The sequence below is a fragment of the Notolepis coatsorum genome, assembly GCF_963971535.1.
Source record: "Notolepis coatsorum genome assembly, chromosome: 6".
NCBI classification, from domain to species: Eukaryota; Metazoa; Chordata; class Actinopteri; order Aulopiformes; family Paralepididae; genus Notolepis; species Notolepis coatsorum.
The window spans coordinates 156,013,523-156,026,182 of record NC_140170.1 but is presented as its reverse complement, the minus strand read 5'-3'; the positions used below and the strand labels follow the sequence as shown (position 1 = coordinate 156,026,182).

Sequence of the window (12,660 nt, the reverse complement as noted above, 5' to 3'; positions counted from 1 at the left end):
TAATTAAGAAAAACATAGTAACAGCCTAAGGTGCAACATAATGTAGCGGCATATTCCATAAAATCTGTTAATATTTAAAAAAAAAAAAAACTAAAATCTAATTTAATTTCATCATAAATCATCAACATATTAAGTTACTCCTGTGCATCAGTGTTACATCTATGGCTGTTTGTTCTTCTTCTTCATTTTATACTGTTCATATGTTATTCTCATCTCCTTTACCTTCTTGTACTTTTTTCAAAAATAATTATATAATTGTTCTTGTTATTGGCTCGTGTCAATCTTCCATTTCTTTCGCTATAGTGTCTGACTTATGTCTCTGATCTTGTTTTGAGTTTATTTTCTAGACCACCTTTACATGTATTTCGTTCATATATGTTTATGGACAATGGGATGAGAGTGGAACTTTGTACACGCCCTTTGGGCTTTGTTCCCTCCTAGCACTGTTTTTTTTTTTTTTTTTTTTGTATATTGTACTAAATAAATAAACAAAAAAACTAAACTAATTGTCCAAAGGTGCTTAGTGCTTTAGTGCGGTTTGTGATTTAGCAGCCTAGAGGATTTATATTACAGTCCGGACCTTTGTTGGAGCAGAGGGGGAGAGTGGTTTGGTTATTTATTCCCAAAGTGCTCAGTGCATTACAGCCCCTGACTTTTTGGGGGCGAGAGGGGGGTAGAGAGTTCAGCGTCCTGACAGCCTGATGGATGAAGCTGTTGCTCAGTCTGGGGTGGAGCTGGCTCTGGGGCTCTGGTATCTCCTCCCAGAAGCTGAGGAAGCAGTGAGAGGGGCGGGTGGGGTCAGACGGGTCCAGACGGGTCTTGTACAGGTTCTGGAACTTCTGGAGAGAGGGGAGTGAGGTGCCAGCGAGCCTCTCAGCTGTATTCACTATATGCACTGCAGGGTGTTTCTGTTGGAGGCTGTGTAGTGATTCAGCTGGTCGATACACACCACCTCCAAGAAGCTTGTGACTAACAGGAAATAGACTTTGAAATAATTGTCTTTCTCAGTCATACAGTTACTCTTATTTTATGTTTGCCTTATTAGGACATCATAGTATTTGCCTGGATTATCAAAATCTAATTGGAAGTTGGATGGAATAGTTACACCCCTAATTGGATGCCAGATATGAACCCTTGTGTGGTGTTCTGTTCTGTGGGACCCGTTCTCAATGTTTACTAAAAAAGATCCAATGAATACTTTCTTCAACCCGAGACTCATTGGCCGTGGCTCATGTTATGTGAAGAACATAATAAAAGAACATGTTCTCCCTACACTCCCCCTACACATGTTTATACAACGGCATGCAAATTTCTCGATTCTGATTGGCCATTTACACGTCTTTATTGGCAACAATCCACGGTCCTGGGCTCAGGACCCGCCCACAACCGAATCACATAATCACTCCGCCGGCTCACTCCGGGAGAATGTTGATAGCGCCAGAATGTTGATAGCGCCATAAGCCCATAACGACTAAATATGAAGCGATTCTGTCAAGGGGAATGTGTTAGTCCTTTAAACAATGTTGGATGATGTAATTGATGGGTCTTGAGTCAATCTAGAACAAAAGAAAAATCGCGGATTGATTGATAGATTAATTGATTGATTTAAATTTCTACTTCCTTCCCACTGACTGCAGCGTTCACTCTCACACTGTCCGACGCTGGCGTACCCACAACACACACACACACACACACACACACACACACACACACACACACACACACACACACACACACACACACACACACACACACACACACGCACACACACGCGCACACACACACACACACTCCTGTCTGCAACAGCGGGGGAGTCAGAGAGAGAAGCAGCGCTGTTTTAAGTGAGCATGGTCTATTGAATTGATTGATTGGTTGATTGCTAATTTTATTACTGTACCCCTGGTTTCCAACTGGTTAAGTTTAGGCTAAAAGAAATAAATAAAAAAAATAGGGCGAAGAAAACGTTTTTTTTCCTATAGGGCAAAGAAAACCTTTTAATTTGTTTTACCTACTTTATATAGAAGCATCTAAGAATGAAGTTCTATGGAAAGTAGGTCTGCATTCCCTTAACAATTGTGTGTATTGAGCCGTACTGTATTGTACCCATTCTGCATCTGGTAATAACATTTTCAATCAATCATTCCAATAATACACAGTTGGATGTGTTAGTTGGTTGGATGCACTTCAAGCTGCTTCCACATGAGGCAACTTCTCTCAATCATTCCAATAATACACAGTTGGATGTGTTAGTTTGGTTGGATGCACTTCAAGCTGCTTCCACATGGAGGCAACTTGTCTTTTTTGTAGTTGTGGGAACTACTTTTTCTGGCGGATGGTTTTTTCAATAAATCTTCGATTAATGTGTGTTTATTGTATAGAAATAAGGTTGGATGAATCTGGCAGTTGTATAAAAGCTTTACACCACGTGCAGTCGTGATTTGTGACCAATAAACCATGCCTAGGGGGGTCTAACGACCCTCGGCTGCGCCTCGGGCCTAACGACCACCCCTAGGCATGGTTTATTGGTCACAAACCACTCCTGCGCGTGATGTAATGCTTAAATATTACATGGTGGTGTTCAGGTCCACTGGCCCAGAAAGTGTGTCAATTGTAGGTGAAAACAAGTACATTTATGGTAATGAAACAAAAAGGTTCACAGTGTTCCCTCCACTTTGTTTCATTTGAAGATACACATGATTTACAGATCAAGATACTTTAAATGTAAATTATTACAGGCATCACATTTCATCACAAAAAACAATTAGCACTTTTATTGATGAAATGTGACCTAGCAGAGGTAAATGGCAAACACGAACCATATATGCTGATCTAGATTGCTGGTAACTGAGATAAAGGTAGCTATTCATTTCTTTACCTTAATAGTTATGGCTTTATTGTTTTAAAATCCCAATAATGTTGTGGGTCCACCAGACTGTTACCGGACCATTGGGTGAGTAACAAAACACACCCACACAAGGGTTAACCTTATGTAGTGTGGTAGTGAAAGGGTTAACCTTATGTAGTGTGGTTGTGAAAGGGTTAACCCTTTATCGTGTGGCAGTGAAAGTGTTAACCTTCTGTATTGTCGCAGTGAAAGGGTTAACCATTTGGTGGTGTGGCAGTGAAAGGGTTAAAACAGGCTCCCTCTCTAACCCTGCCCCTCTCTCCCCGTCAGTGACGACCCGGTCGGGCTTGGTGGGAGGCCCCGGTCCGGGGCAGCCATGGGGTCCCGTGGAGCTGGTGGCCGTGATCGCGGGGCCGGTGTTCCTGCTGTGTCTGCTGCTGATGGTGGCCGTGTTCCTGGTCCAGTACCACCGCAGGGCCTACAACCACAGGCAGCGGCTGGAGGTGGAGGACCCCTCCTGTGACCACCTCTACCTGGCCAAGGACAAGACCCTGCAGGACCTCATCTACGACCTGTCCACCTCCGGCTCAGGGTCCGGTGAGTACACAGGAAGTATATAACATGGCAGTGGGAGAGGGAGTGTGTGTGTGCGTGTGCGTGTGCGTGTGCGTGTGCGTGTGCGTGTGCGTGTGTGTGTGTGTGTGTGTGTGTGTGTGTGTGTGTGTGGATCCTGTTACACTTGCAACGCAAACAATAATGACTCCTGTAGGCTTTAGTGCCGCCTCTCGACACCAGAGACGTGACTAACGTTACAGTCCGTAGACACCATTAGCAAACACGTGAGAGTGGACCCAGAGGCAGTGGAGGTGGAATGGGATTTTGCCATGGATGTATTTTCAAATGTAAAGAAATTAATACAAAATTTGCTTAAAATATAAACCATTTGAATCCCAAGCTGGTTTTAAGTTTATTTCTTATTTTACCCAGGGACAATGCACATCCATCAACACTTTCAGTTTCCACATCAATGTAATGTGCCAGAGTAACCAGAGTTAGCCAACAAGCTAGTCTTCCCTGCCTAGAGTCAATGTAATGTGCCAGAGTTAGCCAACAAGCTAGTCTTCCCCGCCTAGCATCAATGTAATGTGCCAGTGTTAGCCAACAAGCTAGTCTTCCATGCCTAGCATCAATGTAATGTGCCAGAGTTAGCCAATGAGCTAGTCTTCCCTGCCTAGCATCAATGTAATGTGCCAGAGTTAGCCAACAAGCTAGTCTTACCTGCTGTTGGATTATTGTGTTTATCAGCCAGTAATCTCTGTTTCCCGTGAAGTCTGCATTGTGTTGTTTATACCTTATTCCTCGTACTGGCTGGCACACTCTATCTCCCCGGTAATGCATCCGACTCAGAAGAAAACGACACACTGGAAACTAGGGATGTCCCGAGCCGATCACGTGATTTTCAGAGGATCGGGATCGGGAATAAAAAATAAAAATAAATCGGGAGTAAAAGAAATTAAAAAAAATAATTTTATTCAACAAACATGACCATGTTCACGTCTTAAACTCATACTGGGGCATTTGTTTTGGTTTTAAATTACATTTATTTATTGTCACACAGAGCAGAAGAATTTGCCAAAACAAACGCATTTCCTTTGATTTACACCGTCGCACGACAGTGACGTATGCCACAACGTGTTGCTCCCGCAAGTAAACACGGGCAGGTTATGTCCACCTGATGACTCGGTGCAGCTACACAAAATGTCAGAAGTTTGGAAGCATTTTAAAATTGAAATCAAAGCCAGTCCAATATAGCCAGTTGCAATGTTTGCAAGGCAGACGTTATGTGACTAGAGCGAGCAAAGGAATGGGGGAGGCGGCTGGTGCCAAACAGCTGTTTTGAATGCCTCATTTGAATGAAGAAAGTTCACCTGGATATTGGATAACATTCGCTTTGTGAGGATTATTCATCTGCGTTTCACACCAAAATGGAGCAAATCATTACGTAAGTCGAACACTGAATGTATACTAAATGCACAAACAGATAAAACTTTGAATATCTCTCGTATGGTGAATGTAATGCGAGCCGCCGTGCTCGACTGGGGCTATATGCTAGCGTCAATATATGAGCTACCTTGCAGCAAGCGTTAGCGTTAGCTAACCATTAGCTGCCTAGCGTTAGCATTAGCTAACCATTAGCTGCCTAGCGTTAGCGTTAGCTAACCATTAGCTGCCTAGCGTTAGCTAACCATTAGCTGCCTAGCGTTAGCATTAGCTAACCATTAGCTGCCTAGCATTAGCGTTAGCTAACCATTAGCTGCCTAGCGTTAGCGTTACCTATGCTAGCTTGCTTGGTATCCAACGCTAGCTCGGCAGACAGTGAAGTGATGCTACTGTAATGTATAGCTACGTGCCTAGCTAGCGTTAGCTAAAAGAGCCCTCGCAGTGAATCTTTCATGATGTTGATGTGGTCATGATTTAAGAATGGTTGTTGTTGTTTTTGTTGTTGTTGTTGCTACTGCTGCTGGGGATGTGAACGGAGGGGCTTTGTCTCGCTTCGCCAGTTTCTGACAAAAAAGCGTCAAATTTGTTACTAATGTGAAAGATCAGATCGGGAAAGATCGGTATCGGCAGATACTCAAAACCACATGATCGGGATCGGATCGGGAGCAAAAGAACGTGATCGGGACATCCCTACTGGAAACGTGATACCTTTCCTTCAAACGTTATGTTTATTCCATGAACATATCCTCAAGATGGAACAGTTCTGAAAGTCTTTGAAAAGTCTATTGAATTCCTTAATTCTACCGGTCTCTCCTGCTATCAGTTCGATGATGGTTGAGGCCTAGTGGTTAGCCAAAAGCCTTCCCTGTTAGCCGAAGCTAGCTACGTTGTGGCTAAGGAGGGTGGAGGGGTCTCTCTGTCAACGTGTCTATGTGTCAGCTTCGTTTCCTAGTCTGAGTTAAACCGGAAGAACTACCAACTATAAGGTATAGTCCCTAGCAACGTCTGATAGCCCATAGCAACTAGGGCTGAACGATTAATCGATTTTAAATCGAAATCGCGATTTGAAATGATGCAATTAAAAATAGCAAAGCCTGCAATAAGCCTCAATGTCCCATTGAGATACAATATCTCCTTTGCAAGGGAGACCTGGCCAAGATGACAGCAATAACATTTGCAATACATCACACAGCAATAAAATGTGCGATACATCACACAAGAACATAATAAAAGTGCATGTATACAATATACAATACATCACATGTAAACATAAAAACACAAAGCAGAATAGTCTACATGATAGTAAAAGTGTATGACAGTATAATACAGGGTAATACAGTAATTTTGCAGTTGGGACCCGACTACAGAAAGCAGCAACATTCTTCTTGTAGGAAGTTATGTAATACAGATTTAAATTCACCAAGAGAGACCGGGGTGTCTAAGTGGATATGGTCCTGTAGCCCATTCCATGCCCAAGGTGCGACGCTTGAGAAAGCTGTTCCTAGCTAACCCTGCTCAATACAGAGAAAACATCTGAGCTGAGTAAGGAAATGGTGGGGGGGAGCGGGGCTCGGGGGGGGGGGGGCATCTCTCTCTCTCTACTGGTTCAATTAATGTTCAAGTAGAAAAACGTTGCACTATAAAAACGAACTGGATAGTTGATGATAATAAACATTTAACTTCATTAGCTGAAGTATTCTAAAATCATTTAAGCCATTCTCCTTTGTGTGTGTGTGTGTGTGTGTGTGTGTGTGTGTGTGTGTGTGTGTGTGTGTGCACGCGTCTCATATCTGCTCTGACATCAGAGGAGTTTGATAGTATTTACTGAGGATTGCCAGATAATGTTGATATTTAAACATAAAACAAATTATAATACAAAATAAATATACATGATCATGCAACATAAAAAAATGTGTTGTAGGAACAGTTTGGGAGAGGGAGGTAAGGGGTTTTAGATTGTGTGTTGTGAAGTTTAGACTTCAGAGAGGGAGAGTAAAGTACAGAAAAAAAGGTACCGTTGGGTTCACCAAATGAGAGTCCTTGCTGCCAAGTGAAAAGACGTCACTGGCTGTCGCTGCACGTATCGGAGGAATATCGATTCCCAGGTAAAAAGAAAAATGTTCAGGATCGGTGTCCGGAACAGACCCACCGCGTAGGCCAGATGCAAGCCGCATTTTACAATAAACCTCTGTGGGGCTGCTTAAAAAAAATGTAATCGCAAATTTAATCGCAATCGCAATATCTGTCAGAAAAATCGCAATTAGATTATTTCCCAAAATCGTGCAGCCCTAATAGCAACCGTGCAACGTCTCTACGTCTCCTGTCACCTCTGACACACTTAAAACGTCCTTTCTCTATCTCTTCCCCATAGCAACGGTTTCTCAACACCTCGGCCGATGACCTTGGCTCTATCTCGCGCAGGGCCTGTCTGTGGCTCTACCACCGTCTGACTGAGTGAAGACACACACTGGCTGTCTCCTCATTTAAGATCTATAGATCTGTCAGAGTAGATGTCTGCTGTCATCTACAGATATTTACATTATGTACACATCTAAAAATCAAGTGCTATTCTTTCACTGCCTAGCATCGATGTAATGTGCCAGAGTTAGCCAACGAGCTAGTCCTCCCTGCCTGGCATGCATGTCTGTTGGTGTGGGAGGAAACCCGCAAAAACACAGGGAGAGCATACAAACTCCACACAGAAAGGCCCCCCACCGGGGGTTTGAACCCAGGACCTTCTTGCTGTGAGGCGGCGACATTAACCACTGTGCCACCATACTCATCCACTAGGCTGTCATTTAAAATGACAAGAGTTGCATTTCGCGCTGCGATTCCAAAATGTTAAGATGCATGACTGAATGAATGTTGCTTTTCGAATACAACTCTGGTCATTTCAGTGACAACCTGCTAGATAATTAACAACCGTATTGGGATTTAACACAGTTTGCATTTCAAACTAATATAATTTTTTTTTTTAATTCTTTAAGGTTTTTTCAAATACATCTTAATCCTGTTCAACCTCTCAACCGCTGCTGGGTCCTATTGGCTAAGAAGGCTGTGTGTCATAGTCCAGACGTACACAGACTGGCCTCCTGGGACTCTGTGCTGCATGACTTCATATGCATATATCTGCATAATAAATAGATCAAATATGGTGTAGTGTTAAGTGTTTACGCCACCTACAATAGGTCGGAAGAGAAGGGGGGGGTCACTTTAATCCTTCCCATTTATCTTCTTGTGATTGACCTATCTCAAACCCTGCCCTCTCTTCTTGATCCTCCAATCACACGGACGAGGGAAGTGACAGCTAGGACGTGTGTGTCTGGCAGCAGCCACGGTGGAGGGAATGCGTCTTAATAGTTAATACCTTTCTCTTTGATGTTCCAAGCGGTGCTAAGCCTGCTGCGATGTACAGCGGCGGTAGCAAGAATCCTTTGGATGTACCATGTAATGGTTTGAATTAAAAGGTGCTGGGATGACAGTCGGGTCTCTGTCTTTGCTCCACAATGGTGGAACAAACTTCCCACCACAGTTAGGACGACTAAAAACACACTTCTTTAATCAATATCTGAAATGAAAGAAGAAGAAAAAATGAACCGTTGTACCATCTTCTACTACCATGCACTCCTAAATACACCTCTAAATAATCGTCCTTGCCTATATTACTACCTACTATGCTAATATGTCTCTACTACTATGCACTCAACACTGCAGCACCCAAGTTTCAACACAGCTGAAAGTCCTGCTGACTTGTCGTACAGAACTTGTAAGTCACTTTGGATAAAGGCTTCAGCTAAATGACAAAATGTAAATGTAACGCATTGCACTGTGTCTCAGTATAAACCAGTTCCACACTCTAAGATGAATCACACAACCACGTCTCTCCAAATGCACAAAAAGTACATTCAAATAAAGTTACACGGTTCCGGCAGAGCAAGCAGTCCAGAAGAAACAGTCCAAAAAAATAATTGGAATAAATAAATGTTAATAAATAAATGATAGTAGTTCAGTTCAGTTCAGTTCAGTTCCACATCCAAAGAAGTATTCACTCCAAAAAAACTATATAATCCACACAAGCAAAATTTTAAAGGGGAACTATTTTACTATTTCTTTCACTATTTGGGCACTTTTACACAATTCCTGTGAGTCTATGGAACACCTCTGTAATATATATATTTTTTTTATTCATTGTTTTGTATTTCTAATCAAGTCCTCAAAAACAGCATTTTTCTACCTCAAGATCTCGAGCCGTTTTGAGCTAATGTGGACTGGGGTGCGGTGCAGGTGCCTGAGGAGCCACATTAACATGCAGCAGTGACTATATGACATCACATATAGGCACATTTTCAAACGACTCAGTTCAGTGAGGGTGAATATTGTGAGAGGAGAATTGGAAGAATGCGCCAATATGAGAATTTTGAGACATAGATCATATTAATATAAGTTCACATAGCTAGGAAACAATGCTAAACACTCAAAAAGGCCATTTATAAGATAGTTCCCCTTTAAATAAATTATAGGGTGCAATACATACTGTTCCCACAGAGTAGCAAAGGTCAGCCAACCCTCTGATGAGCGAGGATTCCAATATACTCTGTTCCGGTCGCATGTAATGAAAGAGTATCACACTATTAAAGGGCCACTTCACAGATTTTTAACCCACTAGTTCCTATCATTCTGTTGTGGGGAGAACAGGCGGTAATGGAACATAAAACTTAACAACATGTTCTAAGAAACTGGAGCAGACCTCTAGTGAACTGCAGAAGCTATTTCTTCCACTAATTCTTCAACTTTCCTACAGCCGGAAACCAGGGGGGGGGGGGGGGGGGGGGGAGCGTACGTTGTTCACTAGAGGTCTGTCCTCTTATTTTCTCGGGATAGACGCGACACATCCTTCTCGCAAACAGAGCGATAGGATCAAGGTTGAAAATTGTGCGAAGTGGCCTTTTAAGTGCACCTGAATTTAAACGAGAGAAGTGATATTCAAGATGGACACATGGATGCTATTTCACACTATCAGATGAGTGCACATTAAAAGAAAAAGTAAAACAAAAAAAGTGCTGAATTGAAGAAAAGAAAAAAACACTTGATATTGAAGAGAAAATAGAGTAATGCAGGGGAAGAGAGATGTGGAAACACGACACTGCAGGCAGAAAAACTCCACCCGGCATTGTAGTGAAACGCTCCGGTTTCTACTTACTGGAAAGGTTGTTGTTGAAGGACCTGTGTGTCTCTGTTTGTATTGAGTCCTTAATCGCGCTCGGACTGCAGGCTGAAGTGGCCCAAATCCCCTTTCTTTTAGCTCATTATGTGACTTAGATATTTTGTTTGTGGGAACAGCACAAGTCACATGGCATCTGATCTTTTTCATTCAGATTCAGATTTTGTGTCCTAAATCGGATACAGGTCTGATTAAATTTGTTTGCAACGCGACCTCAGTCCGAACAATTCATTCAGTGATATCGGGATTCATGCGACATGTCACTCTCTAGATCGACATTCGTCACAGTTCTGCACTGGTGGGAGTCACTCGGGGAAGACGGATATGAAATGTGTTTCTGTGAAGCCTCTCATGTCACGACCCAGCGCTCCTGGTCTCCCCATCCACACACACCTCCATACAGAAGTAGCAGCTGTTGCTCCATGAAAAGCCATCATTAAAAACGTGTCTCTCTTTCTCCTCGTCCTCATTATCATCTGCTGGCTTGGTTCGCTGGTCTCCGCTGCACAGGAACTCCTAAATTAAACGTAAAGGCTGACTTCAGCGGCCTCCTTTCGTCTCTGTTATTGTTTTTTTGTGCATACGGGTCAGTTCAGGACCACGGCCAGTTCACATCTGATATTGGCCACATTTTAAAAAAACAGCCCAACCAAAACCTGACCGGATCAGAGTCATAATGTAACGTTGGATGCCGAGTGTTCATCATGAGATTAATGCCTGCTGTGGGTACAGTAGTTGTATTTTATTTTTTTTACATCGTGCAATATGTTTAGCCTAAATGTTAAACAGAATAGCGGACATAGGTGAGTTAGATCTAGTACTAACATAGAATTAAATAGTTACATTTAGCACTAACATGGAGTTAAATAGTTACATTTAGCACTAACATAGAGTTAAATAGAGTTACATTTAGCACTAACATAAAATTAAATAGTTACATTTAGCACTAACATAGAGTTAAATAGTTACATTTAGCACTAACATAGAGTTAAATAGTTACATTTAGCACTAACATAGAATTAAATAGTTACATTTAGCACTAACAGAGTTAAATATAGTTACATTCAGCACTAACAGAGTTAGATAGTTAAATTTAGCACTAACAGAGTTAAATAGAGTTACATTTAGCACTAACATAGAGTTAAAGTTACGTTTAGCACTAACATAGAGTAAAATAGTTACATTTAGCACTAACAGTTAAATATAGTTACATTTAGTACTAGCATAGAGTTAAATAGAGTTACATTTAGCACTAACAGAGTTAAATAGAGGTTGATTTAGTACTAACATAGTTATATAGTTACATTTAGCACTAACAGAGAGTTAAATAGAGTTACATTTAGCACTAAGGGCGTTTTCACACCTGGCTCGTTTGGAGCTGTTGATCCGAAACCTGGAGTGTTTACCCGCTATTTCGGTTCAGTTGGGCATATATGAACACAGCAATCACATTCTGTTGCGGAACAAAACAAGCGGGCCAAGACCACCTAGAGAGGGTGGTCTCGGCGTATTTTCAAACGAACCCGACGCGACTCGTATGCTGTGAGAATGCAATCGATTTAGCAAACCGACACAATAATAATAATAGTGATCCGTGGGTCAACGTGGAGCAGCGATGACTCGGTACACTGCCTCGTTGATATTTGGGCAGACGATCACATTCGTCAGATGCTGGAGAACACGCAAGTGTACAGAAAGTTTAGTGACTGTAGTGACGCTGCAACAGCAGCACCGTGCGAGACAACACCTCCTCTCTCTCTCTCCCTCTCACTGACTCTCTCTCTCCCTCTCTCTCTCACCGAGAGAATGAATGTGGACTGTTCCATCAGGGAGCTTCGGTGGTAATGTGAGTGGCTACAGACCGCTGCACTTAAATATAAACATTAGTCTACCTGGAGACTCAATGAGGTAATTGTAGATGTCGCCATAAGACGCTTCTGGCCATTTAGTGGGATCATTGTTTCATTATCCGATTCCTGGTCGGCTGAAAGGACACTGGCAACCGAAGCTCCCCCCTCTGATGGAACAGTCCACATTCATTCGTGCGTCATCTCGCGTCTCCAGACTCTGTGGGCAATCTGCGCATGTGCATGGGTAATAATAGGTGCTTTAAAATGGGCTTTTTCGCTGCCGATTTAGTTCTGATCGATTAGGAATGGCTCGCGCCGTGTTTAGGAGATTGAGGCGCATAAAAGACTATTCGATCATGTCTCTAGCACCCCCACAGCCGCAGTGGCGTCGCGTGGGTAAAATAACAGGGGAAGCCAAAAAAAAGTATTAAAAAAAAAATTATTAAATATTTTTATTAATATTTTTTTTTTTTTTTTTTTTGTCAAGCAGTCACCATGTACACTACAGTATGGCTCGGCGGCCAGTCAAACTTTCTTTTTATTTATTTAACAGATTGCAGAATGGGTACAATACAGTACGGCTCAATACACACAATTGTATAAGGGGATGCAGACCAGAGAAAGACGTTTGTCTTGTTTACATCAGGGTCATTAATACTGCTGGAGCATTGGTTAATTTTTGGTCCGATTTTTCCTTGCACGATTTTGCGCGCCGCGTGGGAGCAAATTCGAGACACATATTC

General features: G+C 42.3%; 1 protein-coding gene across 2 annotated transcripts in view; it reads left to right on the top strand.

Annotated features, from left to right (window-relative positions):
• LOC311230658 (activin receptor type-1B-like) overlaps positions 1 to 12,660 on the top strand; it is a 61,791-nt gene that overhangs the window by 32,274 nt on the left and 16,857 nt on the right. For both annotated transcript variants that reach the window (XM_084317011.1, XM_084317010.1), the window contains exon 3: positions 3,176 to 3,442. In XM_084317011.1, coding sequence (XP_084173137.1) covers positions 3,176 to 3,442 — 267 coding nt within the window. The remainder of the gene's footprint in view (positions 1 to 3,175; positions 3,443 to 12,660) is intronic.